Source organism: Euwallacea fornicatus, chromosome 13 (assembly GCF_040115645.1).
Source record: "Euwallacea fornicatus isolate EFF26 chromosome 13, ASM4011564v1, whole genome shotgun sequence".
Taxonomy (NCBI): Eukaryota; Metazoa; Arthropoda; class Insecta; order Coleoptera; family Curculionidae; genus Euwallacea; species Euwallacea fornicatus.
The window spans coordinates 4,339,188-4,358,905 of NC_089553.1; the positions used below are offsets into that span (position 1 = coordinate 4,339,188).

At 38.1% G+C, this 19,718-nt stretch overlaps 2 protein-coding genes across 12 annotated transcripts in view; one reads left to right on the forward strand and one right to left on the reverse strand.

Annotated features, from left to right (window-relative positions):
* The window catches only part of LOC136343171 (uncharacterized), an 83,188-nt gene that overhangs the window by 48,937 nt on the left and 14,533 nt on the right, over positions 1 to 19,718 (forward strand). For all 11 annotated transcript variants that reach the window (XM_066289702.1, XM_066289706.1, XM_066289708.1 and 8 more), the window contains exons 5-11: positions 12,168 to 12,313; positions 14,902 to 15,117; positions 16,930 to 17,206; positions 17,307 to 17,405; positions 17,459 to 17,739; positions 17,793 to 18,100; positions 19,545 to 19,678. In XM_066289702.1, coding sequence (XP_066145799.1) covers positions 12,168 to 12,313; positions 14,902 to 15,117; positions 16,930 to 17,206; positions 17,307 to 17,405; positions 17,459 to 17,739; positions 17,793 to 18,100; positions 19,545 to 19,678 — 1,461 coding nt within the window. The remainder of the gene's footprint in view (positions 1 to 12,167; positions 12,314 to 14,901; positions 15,118 to 16,929; positions 17,207 to 17,306; positions 17,406 to 17,458; positions 17,740 to 17,792; positions 18,101 to 19,544; positions 19,679 to 19,718) is intronic.
* On the reverse strand, positions 6,706 to 9,901 carry Gr43a (Gustatory receptor 43a). The gene is made up of 9 exons (XM_066289408.1): positions 9,782 to 9,901; positions 8,451 to 8,680; positions 8,196 to 8,389; positions 7,792 to 8,137; positions 7,635 to 7,732; positions 7,344 to 7,514; positions 7,201 to 7,269; positions 6,819 to 6,908; positions 6,706 to 6,765 (listed from the first exon to the last, which is right to left on the reverse strand). Coding segments are annotated over exons 1-9 (1,260 nt in total). The 5' UTR covers positions 9,784 to 9,901.

A 19,718-nucleotide genomic window follows, 5' to 3' on the forward strand; every position in this document is an offset into this window, starting at 1 on the left:
AAAGTAACGTTCCTTGCTGCGTACACCACGTGAAGGTTCTAGACATCGCGAAAGTCATAAAATATTAAATTGGAGGGCCGTCGACGTCCGCGTAAACTTGGTTATTTACCTAACGAGCCGAGAGTGACCCTTAACGCACGAGCGTGAAACGTTGCACGCGAGACGAACGCGTGCGGGCCGCCGATCATACCTTGAGAAGCCTTTTTGCACATCGACATGTGTGGAAGAAAATATCGAAACACGTCAACTTCAGATTCTGAAATTGCATCAGCAAATTCCAAACCCCTTTTGGCTGACAATTGCAACCCCGAAACATTTTTAATTGAAAGTCTGGGCTCGTGATACCCTTTCTGAAAGATATTTTTATTCTTGATCTCTCTCTGTTAAAGCTCTTCTCAAGGGGATATGTAAAGAGTATTGTGTGCAGATCTAAACCACGGGGTTTGGCTGACTTAAAAAGGAGAATGACGGTCGCGAGTAGATCGGTTACGCCTCAGATGTTGACTAACGTTAGAAGACATTTTTACTTACGATTAGGATACTGCCAAGAGATCCGAGACTTGCCTCTGACAGTGCATTGAGCCTGAATAGCGAAATGGTATTAGTTATCAACTTTTAATTTTATTCTAGGGAACGAAGTTAATTACATAATTTCTTTTCTACTATTGTTTATAATAAAGCCTAAGACCACACCAGTTTTGACCAGAGAATGAAAAGCCCTCTCAATTGAGGTGCCACGAACCCATGCCTCCAACTTAAGAGTTCGGGGGTCGCAATTGTCACGTAAAGGGGGTCGAATTTAGGGATAAAATTTTTACGTTACAGGATGTAATTTCGGAATCAAAAATTGACGTGTCTCGGTATTTTTTCCGCAAACGTCGGAAAGTCTAAATATTGAATTTAATCCATTTGGCCGTTCCGCCCCGTGCAAAAAATCACAAACAGGACTTTTTGAGGGAATTTCGCCTCATGGCGAGTTTTGCGTGCTAAAAATGCACTGAAACCGGCCCATAAAACTATGCGCTCTCATGTTTTCGCAATTAAAGAAATAAAAATGTTTTATTGAACCACGCGTTATGAGTGATTATGCAAAAATGGCCGATGTTCTCCAGTTATATTTTATTTCACCTCTGTTCTACTAGTTCCCATCTCCCCGTTGCAAATTAGATGCAGTAAAAATCTGCTCAAGGGCTCATATCACAGAAATCCGTTGTGTCTGAAATGTCCGTGTGGTCGTAAAAATAAGCATAAGCTTCCGTTCAGATACCCTTATAAATATTTTATAGTGGTTTTTGTAAAATCCGTCGCAATGACGATTCTCGTAAATGTAAATCTTTTATGGATTTCCATATCGTGCCGTTCCAAAGGTCTGTTATATAAGATATAAATCGAACCTGTACGACACTGAACCCATCAGAAGTTTTCTTGGCTAATTCCCACTAATATGACTTTCTGCACCACTTGCACGCGCCTGCGTCTGCACCGTGCGCAAGCGTCGCATTCGTTATGCTCACTCGTCGTATAATAGAATATCTTCTGTGACTGAAAGAATAGCGGAATATTGCCGATTCGGAGATTACGTCAAACGGTCTTCGATTTTCGCATAATCATTCCGAACGCACATTGGCGGTGCGTGCGCAGGGACAAGACGATGAAATTATTTCTTGAACCCTAATTCCGGAATCGTTTTCCGCATGACCGTTTTGACGACAGCTGAGTGAAATTTCGAGCTTTTATGAAGTAAAAGCCTTTTTTCGGTGTTTAAGCCGTTGGAGAAGTGCGTAACTTGCTCAAAAAAAACTTACCCCATGAATGGCACTTACGCGCGAGCTAGAGGTGATGCAGTAAACCGCCATTTGGTGCCGCACGAGTAACTATACTTTCATACTTCGTTAAAGCCCGATTTGTTAAACTAATCGATACATGTTTTTTTTTCGTGCTCCGCCATAAAATTGCTAATAAAGCATGCAGCATGGCTCAATATATAATAAAATAATAAATTAAAAGTATCGATATATTAAAAGCAGCACGAAACTTAAATCTACTTGCTCAGAGAAATGTTAACTAAATTTTCTATAGGATCGGCAAAATTTAATTCCTTCAAGATCTCTTTCAAAGCTCAAAATTGATAGCAAGCTCGATTGACAAATAAATTACTGTAGCTTTAGATGTACTAAAGTTTTCCCTATATAGACCGGAAACTTGGAAGTCCACTGATATTTCCTATTGACTTTAGGAAGCTGCGGACAAATTGTATCGGTCTCGTGTCAGTGTAAGCGAACCCTCGCCGTGATTGGTCGAAACTGGAAATAACCAGTTTTTCTTTTTTCAAATTATCGGACAAAACTGACGATAATAATGATTAATTTTAGTCCGTTTTAATCTAAAAATGGTTTTCAGGGATTCATAAACACGTGATTTTGGGGAGGCAGAAAGAAGATTAGGGAAATGTCTGCTACCGCTCACGAACAAAACAAAATTGCAAATCAACCTGTCTTTGAAGAATTTCGCAAATTCTAAAATTAATGTGTTATACGATGAGTTATGCAAAGCGCCATGTATGGTATGGAGCTGGGACAAGCGGTACAGATGGCGCTATTATACCATAGGTGGAACCACCTACGTGCCATGCGACGAAACGCCATGCTATGAAGAGCATGATACTGTAGCATACCACTAACGTTCAGAAAATAATCTGACCGAAATGTATGTTTTGGTCAATGATAATAACCAGCCAGGATCAGGGCATTATTAGACGTTCTAAAATTAATTTCTTTTTACCCTTCCGGTGCAAGTGACGTTGCAACGCCATGATGGTTGAAACAATTGAGTATGCTTTTGCGCGTTTACGTCGTATCAAAGACCTCTCGGCCGCGTTAAAAGTGATGGTTGAGTGACAATGTGCACCACGTGTAAATACAGAAATGTCGTTTTTTATTATTTATTCAAACACCCTTAAGCCAATTTAATTTATTTTCCTGTCGCGTTTCGAATATCAAACGCGATTGGGAAAATTAAAAAATATCAGTAAAATCTTAATTTTTTTTTAATGAGTATTACGACGAGCGCATAAAATCATTATCTGGTGCTTCGTGTTATTCAGGGTTCGATATATACATATATGGAATAATGGGAATGACTTTTTAGTTTATCCTGTGAAAACGTGATTGAGGTGAAAGTAAATCGGCTGGTTTTTTTGGCACTTTTTTCTTACCCCATAACACCCTAACTTACTTTTTCAAATGTCACCCTCTATTTCCGAAGTATTTTATGAGATCTGCATTTATTTACACATACAGACATATCGAACTTTGTTGAGATTAGATTAAAAAAAAATTCTAGAAAAAAATTGTTTTTCTTATTTTATTAAAAAAAATTAAAATTGATAAAAAAGCAAAGTAACAATTTACTACCTACAAGAATTAGTTGTCATTTAATTTTCAAAGTATTTGCTCACAACCTCGCCCATCATTACCTAAATACAATTCTATTCCTCGCATAAATGGTATTCTCACCTGAACAGAGGTGTCGTGCCTCATTGATTGCTTTATGCCGACGGAAAGAGCCCTCCAGTCATCCACTTTAATGGGCCGATCCTTATAACTTGATTTTTTAAATGGCCCCAAAGGAAAAAGTTACAGGGATTTAAATCAGGTGACCGGGCCGGCTACTCTATTTTACCAAGTCAGAAACTGGTGCTGCATTTTTTTAAATTTAATATTAAAATTTTCGGAATAGTATTCACTCGACTTCGGAAAAAAACAAAGGTTGTTTTTACTATTTTGCTTTTCTCATCGATTTTGATTTTATTCAATAAAATAAGGAAAATAATTTTTTTATCAAAACTTTTCTTACCTGACCCGCATTAAATTTGATGTGTTTATGCGCAAATGAGTGTAAATTCCATAAAATAATTGGCAAATAGAGAGTGATGTTTGAGAAACTAAAGTTAGACCTCGTTGGAATCTTATGGAATAAGAACAAAGAATTTAAGTTCATCAAAAAGTGATAACACGTTAGCTTTGCAGCTTGTGCTTGGAGCATTTTTTGGTAGAAAAAGTATATAAGAGCTGTTGCTATTATTCTGTATACATATTGACGGCTCTTGTGTATTGTGGTACATTCCAGAGCTTTTTAAACGACTTTTCCGATTTAATTAGCATATTAAAAGGCAATTTACCTACCGCTTCGTCTACATTTTCAAGTAATTGAGGCGTCGGGCATGCGAAACCGCCCTGGATCTATATTGTCCCTTCTCCACTCTGGCCCTTGTAATAACCGCTGCTATATAATCCTTATCCAGCTCATCCTGTACTAAAATTAACAAAGTTTCCGGGTTTGCAACAAATAACTGCGTCAAACTTAAAGTAAACCTCAGCGTTTATTGCTTTGGGAGTATGGCAGATATACTCTTGACAATGGTAGTAATGGAATTCATTCATAATGCCCAAGTAGTTGACGCAATTACTGGCGTTCGAGTAAATTTGAGTAATTTTGTACATACAATTAGTAATTTAGTGTTTCTATTGAGTAATTTATACTAATGCGTCTATACGATTGAGTAATTTTGTACCTACACCGCCATGTTATGAGCCTGGTTTAAACAACTTTTATTTCGAAGTTTTGAACTTGACATAGATGGAATCATATAATAAAGTTATTCCAATTCCACGCGTTTGTAATTGACATTGATAAAACATTCTCATTTATCCAGAGCTCGAGTTATCGGAAGTCCAATAAATCACTCATTTGGGGTAAATTAGTGTGACCAATGGCAGCCCGATTCAAAGCTTTGTATCTGGAAAATCTATTTAGACGGTGAAAGAAACCTGAAATAAAGCAGCAGCAAAACTCGCTCTACAACCGTTTCGTTTAAATTAATTAGAGGAAAAGCTTCATTCTTTATTTTTCCACCAACCTCCCTCCGTCCCTCGCCACGGAGGACATGAAATAGTGGGACAGTTTGACCTATTTTGTCTTGACAATTTATTACGATATTGGCGCGGTATCCGATTCATATTTCCTGGAAATAAAATCCAAATTTCGAATTTCTCTCAGAATTTAAGCGTTTAAGATAAATACCTACTGCGTTCTCTCTTCTCTCACGAATTAGTCGCTTATTGAGGTTTATGGCTGGTATTAAATTAGAAAACTTTTAGACACCAGAATTAGGAATAGATTAAACTCGTTTAAAACTACTTTAATTGAAACAGATTGCGTAGCACATTCGGGCCTGATCAAATTGGTGTTTCCTTCCAGGAGCCAACCTGCTACACTACGAGCTTTTATTGGTGCTATCCACGTGAATTACTGCCGCAGTTTGCGTAACTTTCCAACTTGTTTACGACAAGGCAGCGTTAACTTCGTTAATTTTAGCGTAAAAGAGATCCAGAAGGGCGTAAATAGCGTTTTGAACTGTTGCAACCACCGCATTTTATTTTACCAGAACAAGTCGATAAGGGCGAAGCAAATGTTCAAAGGGACGTAATTTTGCGATCTTCCGGATATGTATTATTTTGGATGAAAATCGACAATCTGAAGGTAATTGTAACGAGGCAAGTCGAAACAACAATGCCCTAAAGGAGAAAAGCCGGATAAAATGGATTATGCGTCTGGCTAAATTGTGTAACTGCTTTTGAAATTCCTCTTTAGGAAAACTCTGTGAGCGGAACTGCGCTATTTATTCGGCCGTGAGGTGCTTATTTCAACTTTCCTGAGTTTTGAGTAAACATAGCGAGCGATGGTTCTCGAGCCAAAGGTGAAGTTAATCCAATTCAATAAATATTTGGATGAGACCAAACAGCTTCAAACGTAGTCTTAAAATCACGCTAGCTGGCGTGAACTGCTCATAACTACTTGTGTACAAGACGCCTCTGAACCTAGCATCATAAATCTAACCATGTATTCCACTTGATTATTTTTACGTAGAAAGGTACTCTTATTGAAAGGCGAAATCTCCAGTAGTTTTTGAGAAAACCGTGATTTAACAAATCGGAGGGGGCGATACCAGATTTTACAAAATAAACGTCGGATTTAAAGCCCAAATGGCCTCGAGATGAAACCAAAAATATTTTTGTTTTTCTTTGAGCCATTTATTATTATAATAAAGTCTGGTGGCCAAGATGACAATGATGAATGGAAATAAAATTAAATGAATAAAAAACAGTTTTAAATCGAACACGTATTTAATAAAAAATAGTATTCGCAGATTTGGTAAATTTCGATTATCTCGAAAACTGTTGGAGATTTCGACTTTCCACAAAAGAACCTTTTTTGCGTAAAAATCTCGATATTTCACATATTTCTTAAAAAATTGCCAAGGAAATTAAATCCAAAAAAATTTACGTACTGTCTAAATGCCACCCCCCTGTATTACTCGCCCGTGGAAAAATGCGGCAATTTCTTTACAGAGGCTCAGAAGTAGCACGAAAAGCTAAAATAAAGTAGAAAATTTAATCAATTTATCTGAAAATGTTTCGGAACTTTAAATAAAAAACCATCCTCAGAAACCAACGATGCACACCCTGTATATTCAAACTAAAGCATCTTTCGATATATGTTTATATAAATTTTTCGTCATATTTCGGGATCTAGAACACGTGGTTGAATTTATTGTGCAATGTTCGGAGACATCGTGCACATTTCTGATGATTATAGTCGTAACGAAGGCCGCAGAAAAACGTAACTTGAAGTAAACAACGTAAACTAAGAATTATTTTTGTATTGGAATAAGATGGTCAGGTATGTGAAAACTGCGCTTCCTATCTGAAAACAAATCGTTGAGTTAGGTTTTTCTAGGAAAATTTTCGAGTACTTACTATAGGCAAAAGACTCCGGTCGATTAATGCCAAACCTGCAGCACTGAATTCGATTTTATTTTCATTGATAACCATCAGCAGGATTTTCGCCTAAAATTCACAAATTTATTCAAATGATCACCTTTAATGTTGCTAAAAGTGCGTGTGAAATAACTTGCAGCCAAGACTAACTGTCGGTCAAACTGTCTTTGCCATTTTTAGTTAGTTACCCTTAGTTCTACTAAAACATCTTAACTGCTAGTTAGAACCTCCATAATTAGACGTTGAAAAACCGGTCCTTAATACCGGATACCGACTTATCACTGGCTTCACATGCAATTAGTTCTTGTTAGTTGCACGCGAAATACCTGGCAATTGAAAAACTGGTCCTTACGAAACTTACTTGTTTATAAGCCACTTTGGGTAAATCGAGGCTTAAAAGCTTAGTCACCGTCTTCCTGATTTCCCGCCCCTAAAGGCATTAATTGGAGCTTATTTGTAATTCGAGAATATTTATCTTTGATGTTGGTTGATCAAACATCTTACCATAGTGTACCCAGAGTGGCATGGCTCTACCAAAAATAGTAAACGAAGAACGTGACATATCATCCAGTAAGTTTGGGTGAAAAGGAAATTCTCGTCTTTGGCGTTGAGGATTTGTTGATATAGGACATAAGGAGTTATCACTAAGCACACTATTACGTTTCCCAACATTATCTGAAATTTTTCAATTTCATTCGAAAGTTAAACACAAAAATTCGATCCAAAATCGAATGAGAAAGTGTTGCCTGCAAAGATTGGATTACCATGATACTTATGGTGCAAATCGGTACTTACTATCATGCTCAATCCATAGAACTTAACCAGGGCTCTGTTAGCCTCCGCCAAACTATCATAAGCCGCAATGAATTTCCTCAACATGCTTGAAGTCAACACTAAAAGCAATAAAATTTGAAAACTCCCGGCCCTCATCGCTCTGCTATCAACAACGCACTATTGCTTTGAAGCAGATTTTTCCGCGGGCCAGTAGGAAACTTGACTATGAAGACCGAATCATCTTCATAGGATATGTGAAGAATCAGATTGTTGAGCTTCCGAGCCCTGGCCGTGATACCATGGATGGTTATCCAGATGTTCACTTCCATGGTCACAGTAAATACGTAGGTGAAGTAGAATGGTACCAATTGCCAGATGAACTGAAAAGCTCCGATTTCGGGGACAACTATCTGAGCCCACATATATACGTCCATTCCCAGACATGTGAACGTGAAAGTGTATGCCATGAGGACGACTACAATGATTTTCTTGGAGGGCGGTAGTGGTCCAATTACCTCATCGAACTTAAAACGTAATGACTAAAATGTTCAACTCTTGAATGCAATGATCCTCCATTTTCACCTTGGTAAGGAAAATCAAATATTGCCAAAACTCCTTGAACGTAAAGGAAGCGTACACTTGCCCTATAATCCAAGTGGATACTAGTGTTATAATTTCAGCCAAAGTGCACATTAAAGCTGATAACCCTTTAAGTCTGACATTGTAGACTACGTCTACGTGATATGAAAGAGTAAGTCCAATTAGAGTTAACGTGGCTTGAAAATGACGAAATTGAAGTATCTTTGTAATGTGACCTAATTGTTGTTAATACCATACCATAGAGGAACACGAACACGTTCGTAATAATAACTTTCAGCCATGACCATTCCAGGGTGTAATGGCCGTTTTTCTCGGTCACAGCTATCGGAAACAGCCCAATTAATCTATTGATAAACAGCAGGTGTTTTATATTGTCGTAGAACTTTTGTGAAATAATCACTTGGAAATCCCTTTTGACATTTTTATTTATATTTTTCATTCTGGATGTGGTGGATTTCAGGATCCGCCTGAAAATAAACACATTCATGTTATACACTGACACACAAAAAGACACTTTCCTCCGGCATGATTACGGTTTAATTTAGATGCAGATAAAAAAAAATCGACCCAGAAAGTGTTAAATGATGTTAGGACATAAACTAATAGAGGCTCGGTATAATCGTAGATGAGGGTTAACGAAAGAACTGAATTTTTCCGATGGATCAATATGGTGGTGCATATAACTGTTAATTTAATAGTGAATTTACAGACAATATGTGGCAAATTTCATGAATAGCAATTTAATCCATATTATTTTCTATATGGCTAGAATGTTGATGGATTGGAAGGGTTGTTAACTAATTTTAATTCGCTGTTAATGACGGAAACTGTTCAGAAATAATGATAACCGCAAACCGACTGGGGCTGGACAGTTTTGATTATGTGTAAATCTTTTCAATAAATTATATAGGGCACTTCAAGTGAAACAGCCACATATAGGGTGACTATTGAAAATGGGCAAAGCAACTTTTTTACTATTTTATAGAGGCTGAGTCCTTTTCGATGGTCCATGAAGGGAGCTTGGAACCTAGTCAGGTTACGAAATCGATAAAATGTGAACGAAATGGAGCTTTAAGGGAACAATTTAAAACCACTTATCTTGTTTCTTGAAAAAGTCCATTGATTACGAGATATTTAGCAAAAATCAAATTTTCTTCTGATCGTTGTCATTTTTGAGATACAGCATAATCTTCTTTTTTTTTTAATAAAAAGCATATAGTAGGTTTCGGCTTATTTAAAATTTAAAATGGTACCGTTGAGCAAAGAAGTACTTTTCAAAATGGCGGACTTATATTTTTTTCTTAAATCCGACATACAATTTTAAGATAGTTGACCATAAAATCGTTCATATTGAGTTATTGTTTGTTCGACGCTGTCGGCTCGCATCACTTTTCAGGTATTAATTTCAGTTTTTGATTTGCTTTGATAAAATTGTTTAAATTGCGAAAAAGCTGATACGTATTCATGACCCACTATTTATCAATTATTTGATGGATTATTAATAATTCAGACGTTGAAAACGGACCCCATTATTATTTACGCATGTATTGCATCGCTTCAAAACTGACATTGTAGTTTTTCCAAGTGAACGCCCATCGACAATATTGAAAGCTTCCTCGACCGCTTCCCTAAGAGCTTCATGTACTATTCATCATTTTTCCAGCTATTATTCATAATTTCTTCTGTGAACTTTGTTTCGCCCCTCGTAGAAAGGAATAGCATCCGACAACATCCCGTTTTTCCAGGTTTAAAAATTCATTTCGAAAACTTTTTTATTTTTAATAATTCCTCGATTGGAACAATTCTCATAAAAGCAATTCCGAAACTTAAATTTATATCTGACTTAAGTAATGCGCGCAGTCAACGTCAAACAGATAATAAACCAGCTTGGCGATTTTATGGTCGGCCATCTTGAAATTGCAATATTGGATTTAAAAATACCTGTAAGTCCGCCATTTTTGAGAAACAATTGTCTACTAATCTGAACTGACCGGAACTAACCCGAAGAAACCTACTATGCTTTCCGTTAAAAAAAAAAAGAAATCTGATCAGCTTATCTTTTTCAAGGAAAATTTGTCTATAATATTGGCAATAACATAATTTCTATAGAAACAATAATGACGCCGTTAAATCGATAAAAAGGAATCGATAAATGTCGACTTGTGCTAAATATCTAATAAGCCATAAACTGTTTCAAAACCCCGAAAGTGGCTTTAAATAGGTCCTTTAAAACTGCAATTGTTTCCCATTTAATCGACTTCGTAATTGCCAGTTTCCGAGATCCCTTCATTAATTATCGAAAAAAACTTACCCCGTATAAAAATTTTATATTTTTAATATTACATTACTTCCCAAAGGGCATAACAGCATTTTTCCATTCTTGCATTCAATAGTTTATTATGTCTAAATTAACAATTTTTTAAAGCTTTTTAGTGGGATTGAGGTTTATTAATTTGAGAATTATGTGGTTCTGAGGCCTGCCGAGTCTTTTTTATGCCGGATTTTGAAACTTTCCGTTTCAAGGCTCATATTTCCTATGAGCCAATGAGCACGTGCGTTACGGTCTTTGTGATATTTTAGAAAGTAAAAACATATATGTATAATAAAATTTGGCGTCTTCCGCACAGTCAGAAGCCGAAGCTAAAGCGATTCGAGAGAATTTCTCTCGGTAATTCTCAACTTTAAATTTGATCGAAAAATATACATTTACGATAAAATACTACCCGTAATGAAGCTGTCGTACGTAGAACGATTTTCTACGTTTAAAATTGCAAAAAAGCACAGGGTGCTCCGTTTAAATACCAATTCCTGTCAAACTTCAGCTAGCGCCATTAAAAATAATAATAATTAGTAATGTTAATAACAGCTGCCAGGCTATTTAGTAACGCACAGAAAGGCTTCCAGAGTAATTGGTAGACCGTAAAAATCGAGATTCAGTGAGCCTTCAATTCGAAATACCGTTTCATCCCCTAAAAATTTCAACGAAAAATCTCGATGAGAGGATACCCTATTTAAATATCGAAAGTTGGAGTCACTTCCGGTTGAACTGGAAGTAAAAATTTACAAAACTATCCAGAAAACTCGATAATTTTCGCTCGTGCAAGTGGTACAACTTTTAAATTTTCACACAAAAGGCAATTTCCATTTATCCAAAATTATCCAGGATCAGCGGATACGGAATATCGATAGTTTCGGTGACAGTTGTGATATACGAGCGTCAGGGATTATGTTCTAAATTTAACCAGTTCTTCAGAATTATCATACGTATGGGACTGCTAATCGCGGCCGACTGGAACCGCGCCTACGCGGCGCCCAAACTTTGGTGACGTGCATAACGGCCGCCTGATCATTTAGCAACGTGCGTAACGGCCGCCCATGCGTCCGTAAAGCTTCGAATTTGAATCTTCGTTCCCTAAAAGTGTTAATGAAAAATTCCCAAAATAACACCATTTCCCGCATAATAAAAATCTAATTGCCACTGCCGAGTTAAATTAAACGAGTGGCCCAAAAATATACCAATTGATGCTTGTTTATAGTTGAGGCTTTGATGTCGCAGCTACGGCTTATAAAAGGTTCCATTAATTATTTTTCTGTGGAAACTGGGTATTTAGAGCACTACAACTCAACATTCTTTTAACGCTTTTAAGTTCCGTCCAGTTCAGGTGACTAATCTCTTTCGTTTTTTACCCGGAAATATATACTCACTCACAAAAATGGGCCATTGTGATGTTCTAATTTATACACTGATGACAATAATGGCTTTATGGACCTCCTACTTAGAGCGGAGATAGAGCTCGAATGTTAGTAAAGTAACTTTAGGGTAATGCGTGTATTTGTTGAGATTGATGGGTTTTATCAGTTTAATCGAGGTGGGAATAAGCACTTAAACTTATGTACGTTTATTTCAGAGAATTCCATTTTCAAGGAATAATACGACTTTTTTTTTTGTTTCAGCGAATTAAAATTAGAATGTACAGAAGCCCTGTCGGGGAAAAAGTTTATTCAAGAAATTGGCGTTGACAAAGTGGACAAATCATTAGTTGCGAATTTCGAGATTCTTAACTTAGTTCCTGAGCGTAGCATTAATAATAATACAGCAGGTAAGCTTATCGTCTAGGTTATACCTCGACTGACTTTACCTCTTAGGTTTCCAGCAATTGAAAACCCCGCAATTTAATAATTAAAAAAATCTAAATCGTGGGAGACATCCGGTATCTAAATCGAGGAACAAGGGCTGTTAGGAGCGATTTAGAAAGAACGATATATGCTAAAAATTCGAACCTAGCTGTGAGAAAAACGTTATTGTTGCCCAGAATGAAACGCTTCTTTCATTCTTGTAAAAGAAATTTGTCAGAAGTGGTATGAACGTCCCCCCATTCCCCCGCAATCGCTTTGTCCTCAAAGCGGGCTGCTCTCCATTCCAATGAGCTGCATATACCTGTCCAGGCAACAATACCACCAAAGACGAAACCTGAACAAACCTCCGAGCACCCCTACTAGGCTCTCTCCTAGGAATTCCTCCATAGTGGCCATGATGCCTTGAATGAGTCCAGATGGGAAACGTACCTTGGCATTGTTTACCTCCCCCTTACCATATACGGTTTACCCGCGTCCTCTCCCATATCAATTTTTTCAGACTACTTCAGATTAGAGCACAGGAGGTGTGCGTTTTCGAACTCCTACATGCATGGTGGGTTTTCTAGAGGTACGAATGCCAATATCTTGAAGCTTATGCCGGAAATGGAAAAATCGAAAAACATGTCTACCATAATGCGATGGGGGAAGATAATTGATGAACGCACCAGCCTCCACCGAATGCATCCCAACCACCCTAAGTGAATTGCGCAACGGGTTGAAACCGTTTTTATTTATGGGTTTGATGAACCACAAAGATATTTCGCCAGAGACGTCATGCAATGAGCAGCAATTCTTCCTACATCAGGAAATTAATACAGGAATTTGAAGAAACTGGTTCTGGGACCAATAGAAAAACGAATCAACCTTGGATGCTAGAGGTGCTTGCTAAAATCTCAGAAAATTTACCCAAAATCCATCATTGTTTATGCTTCAAGCATGCAGTTTAACTGGACTATGAAGGGAATCGGTCCGAAAAGATCTAAAATTATGTAAATTTCGTTCATACAAAATTCAGTTTCATCAGGAATGGAATGAAGACTATCCAGAATGACGAACTGAATATTACGAGGTGATGCAAAAATAAAACTTTGAATTAATTGTCAGGTGTATCACTTATTCCTCATTGAAAACTATTTAATTCTGCGCTTCGATGTCTTACTCTTGGATTTTGCATTTTAGGCATTATCGGATACATATAAGGGCAGAAACTTTGGTACCATGCCTTACCTATTTTGAAAAAAAATTACCTGGTGTGGCTGGGGTGAATTCGCTACGGGGTAGCGAGTTCGTCATACCCTCAACCATCTTCTTCATCATATTATGGTAGATATGTTTTTAGATTTTTCCATTACCGGCCTAATTCTCAAGATGTTGATTCGTACTTAAAAAAAACCACTCCGGATGAGTCGGTGCTGTTGCTCAAATTCCTTTGATGTGCCCGTGATCCAGGAAAGACTCTCTTTGGAAGGCCCTTCTTGACTCCAACCGCTCCTGAAAACCGTTTCCTCATTCTTGGACGAGGGTTGAGATTACTTTGCTTCCGAAGACAGATCGTGTAGTTGAGATCCCTTAAAGTGGCTCGTTCTATGACCGTGTGAACCAGGAAATAATCTAAGGAGACTTTCCTCGAGTGCGATAGGTCCTGAAGAACGGGCCCGTATTCGTGGGCGAGAGTTGAAGTCATCCTCCTACCGCAGACAGTTCGTATTGTTCAGATCTATTAAAACGTTTCCTTCAATGTTCTCATGGTCATTTTGAACACACCCTGTATTTTTTTTTATAGTTCGAAAACCCAAAAAATTCCAAACGTGTTCCGACATTTCGACCAATGCTGTTGAATGATATTACGGTGATGGTCATTATTATTTAAACTATTTTAAATTGACAGTTTCGCTGTCAAAAATGACCGAAATTGTGCCGAATCGACTATTTTTTCGAGCAATTAAATTATTCACCTAACAAGTGCTTAAAGTGAGGCTTTACTGCACGCTGGTTGTAACCAGCTTCATTTCATATGCTGAGCATTCGACTGCGGTAATAGTATTAGTACGATATCTGGCAAAACAAGCAGAACCGAATGAAAAACAGTTCATTATTGTTTAATTATTGCACAACCTCAAAATATATACCATAGTGACGATATCAAGCTTTATGACGATTTTGCATATCATTAACCGTATTTACATACCGGAAATATCCACATTAAGTTCACTTTTTTTCACATTTTTCAGCTTTTCAACAACGTGGAATATTACAATTTTACCAGAAGTTGCCGTGTTGAGACGTTTGTCATGCCTTGTTAAGGTGTTGAGCGGGTCATTACTCCAGTCAACTCAATTTGAACGGCAATAATGCTCTACTAAAACGCCATTTTTCAATTGAAAAGGGAATTTTTAGAGCAAATAATACTTCTTTTATTTTTTTCACTATTAGTTCCAGACTTTTGGGTGACCGTGAAATCGCCCCCTATTTTGAGTCCAGGTTTTTTGCGTAAAACCAACACCTACAGTCCAAATCCAAAGTAATGTCTAATATATTTTACATTTTCCAGATCATATATCACAAACCACAAACGCTTTAAAGTGGAAACGGGTGGGCCTGGTTTCAGGACGTAGCGTTCGTCTGGATACGATCATTTGGCCTGGAGGCGATCTGTCAGTGGCGGCCGTTTCCACTCGAGCCAGGACCGTATTTAGGGTCGTTACGGCCCTGGCACCCCCCTTTGTGATGGAGAGCGAACTTGACGAGGATGGGCAGTGCCTCAGGGGTAAATATTATTTAGGGGTATTTAATTGTCATCCAAAAAGTTGAATATATATCACCGATTTTGAATAATAGAGATGCTTTCTCTATCCTGAAAAAGCTTTAAATCAACGGCGTGAATTGGAGATGGCATGTTCCATGCAATCTCGGGGAAAATGGAGGCTTAGTGAGATATGGCGGGGGGTGTAACGAAAGCACCGGCAGTTTTCCTTTATTTCCGGTTGGTCGGAATCATAGTTAAATAAGGGAAAGTTATTATTATTATATATATTATTATTATGAGTTCATCAAGAATTTTCTTTATCATTCGAGGAGGTGTTTGTCGAGCTTCTCGAGCAAATTTACACTTTAACTCTTCTATATTGTTAAGCGTATTTACGTGCGCCATATTTTTCAGATAACTCCATAAAAAATCCATAGGTCCGAGGTCAGGAGATTTAGGAGGCCACTCTAATTGCAAATTAGACATGAGTATGTTACATGAAATACGTTCAGAGTTTCTCAACGAACTCAAAACGTCGTAATATACGTGGAGGTTTTAACAGAAAAAAAATGAAAAAGTGCATTTATCTGCAACATGGGTAATCCCGTATATGTGTGCGTTACATCGAAAAATGTTCAACTAAAAAACGATATTTGACATGTTCATGAAAAACATTTCCTTCAATTTTTAATCGATTTAGGCGGCACTTTTGGCCCTCTATGTATAATAAATATATTTTCAATTGTAATAAAGAATTCAGCGTCGATAGAGGTTCTATCCCGATGAGAGGCACATGAGTCAAATGTTTAAAATTGAAGCTAAAAATAATACTAAAATGATTTTTTTTCATAAACGAGAGTTTGTTATTATTAGCGAAGGATTTAGGTATCTTCCTCAAAGATAAATTATTATTCAAGTAATTAAATGGATCTTTTAGGAACAAACTTTCCACAAGCTAATTTCCCGCTTTTTGACCTGGAGTTCATCTAATTTGGGAAAAATACTAAAGAGAGGAACATAGTAGTTAGATTGGTAAATTACTAATTTAATGCAGTTTAATAGCTTCATTCGCAAGCATCCTTTGAAGGGAACCGTGCGGCATAATTGAGTTATTAATTTGGTAGTGATTTCCCATTAAAATGTTGGAAATTCGTTTATACCCATTTCCAAGATTAGGGAAGAATTGACAAGATAATTGAGCTGTGTGGTGGATTAATGGTCGCGTGATTAACATAGCAATGCTAATCCATCAGCGTTTCCCAGCTACATATCATTACCTAATATATTATTTAATCAGCGATGATGGTCTTTATTACGCATTCGTCCAACAATATGCTCTTTTTCGAATCAACATGAAGAGCCGGGTCTATTCGAATTTCTGAAAACGTGCCTGAATGAAGTTCCTGAAACACCCTGTGGATGTCGCTCTCCATTGTTAAAATGTAGCCCGAGTGAAGAAAGCGACCTGACGTTACTTTTCCTTCCAAATCGATATTCGCTAAACCTTGGACGCCATATGCGAAGAGACTGGGACACTCTGTAGAATGCGTTCAACGGGAAATGCGCAAAATCATCCATGGAGCAATCCTTGAGAAAACACTACGCGAATGTTGAAAAAAAAATGTGCTCAATTAGAGAGTCGAAATGCTTTGAAATATAGATTTTCCTGGACACCTCTCGATCCGCCTTGGAACCGAACCAGTGTCCCCTTCGAAGTAAAATTGGCGCGCGATCTTAGCTGATTAATGGGGAGGGGGGGGGGGTCGTTTTAATTGTGACGCTCCGTGTGTTACATACGCTAGAAAAATGTGGAAATTTTAACGTGTCTTCTAGGGCTGCCCTGCCATAGGGTCCTAACAGCAGATAAAGACAACCTCACTCTAGTATTTTCCCAAATGAAAAAAGACGAGGAAGAAGAGGAGCAAGAAGAAGAAAGACGAGACGATGAAACCACCAGTGCAGACTACGAAGATTATACTAAATTCGACAATGAATTGGATGACGATATGTTCCTTCCATTTCAAAAGTTCAAATATCGCACGAATTGCTGTTACGGTCTTGCCATGGACTTGCTGGAAAATATCGCCCAGGAGCTAGAATTTGACTTCAGGTACTGAAATTATTGAATGAGGAGCGTTATGCAGCCGTTGTCGGTTCACTCTCCGTTAAAAAGGCTTTAGCGATTGAGGAAAGTTTCTTCATTGTTTTAGGTTATATATTGTAGCTGACGAGATGTTCGGATCGCGAATTCCATCGACGAAAGTTAATAGAGCAAAAAGAGACGTCGGTAAAAAATTCCTAAGTTATAGGTAAGTTCCGCTTCACGATGGCGGGAGGTAAGCAGCAAGAACATCCGTTGCAGATTTAAAGATGGGGTGATAAAAACGCATCGAGTTAAAGAGGATAACTATGGGGGTAATGCAAAATGGAACGGAATAGTTGGTGATTTAATGAGCGGTGCCGCCCATATGTCCTTCGCAGCCTTAAGTGTATCTAGTGCCAGATCTGAAGTCATAGATTTCAGTGCTCCATACTTTTTTAGTGGGGTGTCTTTTTTAGCATCGCCGCAGCAGAGATCAGAAATATCACTGCTGGCCTTCCTGTTACCATTCAGTTACGAACTATGGTTAGCAATTTTAATAAGTGAGTTCGCCCCCTGCACCGAATTACCCATCTAAAAAACAACATCTCCTCAGGTTTAAACATAACGGCCATAGCAGTGGCCATCTACGAATGGCTCTCCCCTTTCGGCCTGAACCCTTGGGGCCGGCAGAGATCGAAGAACTTTAGCATGAGCTCAGCCCTATGGGTGATGTGGGGATTGCTCTGTGGTCACTTGGTGGCCTTCAAAGCTCCGAAAAGTTGGCCCAACAAATTCTTGATCAACGTGTGGGGAGGATTTTCTGTGATCTTTGTTGCCAGTTATACAGCCAACATCGCTGCCCTGATTGCAGGACTGTTTTTTCAAAACACCCTGGACGTTAGTAACTATCACGACCGAAGTGTAAGTGTCTTATAGTAAGTATGTTAAGGTAGTATGTGGTAGTATATTAGCCTTTAGAACTATTATGCAGGTACCGTCGGTTCAAGTGGAAACTTGGGGAGCTGGGTGAGTGTGAGAAAGACAGCATAGAATTCGTGTTTAATATGCATCTAACAAAGACAAGGAAAAGAATTGCGAGGCTAGCGACTGACGTGGGAGGAGTCTGTGAGGCCGTCTCCACTTCGATGTTCAGATTGGTATTAATTTCGCTGCCTTCGCGTCGATGAAAATTTAAAAAAATACCAGAGAAAAACGCAGCAATGGAAATAAATGGAAAATAAAACATGACTCCATCACTAGAATTTATGTTAGTTATGATTCTGGACCGGGGGGAGGTCTGGCAACACTGGACTGGCTCCGCCCACGCAAGCCTCTAGCCTCACAAACTACTTTTTTGGAATTTGTCGGAGGGGATATTAGAGCTTATACGGTATTTCTCGCGGTTGCGCACTCCCCATGTTCCACTCGAACTTGTAATGCCTATATAACACACAGTAGTATTAAAAACATATAATGTTAGAGTTTTCTGCGCGCGTTTCTTTAAGAAAACTAGTATTTTACCACCCGAATTCAAACGGGGAAATTCGTAGTTTTTCGCAAACATTTGAGTGTAGACGTTGCAGTTTTCCCTAATAGTACCGAAAATACGAAAAGGCGCTGTTTCCTCTGAACAGAAAGGATCTACTTTCTGGCTTTTAAAAAAATGCTATTCGTACCTTCTGCGAAAGACGACTATACTGTATTTGCCTACTCGCCCGATATCCACCTCGTGTCAGTTGTGCTGCGGCAGTGGTACTTTCCTCACTTGCTAGGAAAATTATTATTTTCTATTTTTCCTACTTGTTAGTATATCAGTTATTGTATCCTCTTTCTCCTTCTTTCTCTCTCTCTCTCTTTCTCTCTTTCTCTCTCTCTCTCTTTCTCTCTCTCTCTCTTTCTCTCTCTCTCTCTCTTTCTCTCTCTCTCTCTCTCTCTTTCTCTCTCTCTCTCTCTCTTTCTCTCTCTCTCTCTCTCATTCTTTCTCTCTTTCCCTCTCTCATTTTTTCTCTCTTTCTCGTTCATTATTTGATTTGGCCCACATTGCTCGAATTCTCTTTTAGCCTGTCTTTCGGCTCTTCTGTTCTAATCAGCCCAACAGATCGCCGTGTTTAAAATGCCTCTACACATAAGGAAACATACCTCATTGTTTCCTCCGTAAAACATTCTTTGCTTTCTGCTTTGCTTGCATCTTCTCCAGCTGTTGTTAACACTTTTAGCCCTGCGGACGTATAAATATTGATCCAGGGCTTACGCCCGATGATGTGTGGCAACAAGGGTTAATCAGAGGTAACAAAATTATTTCTTGCAGTCAATAAATTAATCATTTTTTTATTTGTTCATTTACAAGACCTAATCGATCTTTCAGTTATTGAGCCAAAAAGTGGGTACTCCAAGGTCTTCTGCTGCCGAGTACTACGTTCAAAAAGCGAACCCTTTGCTATGGCAACACATGAGCAAGTATTCTCTGAAGGATGCTATAGAAGGCGTACATCGATTGAGGTAAATAATTTTTGTTGTCCTACATGGAAAAGAACTTATT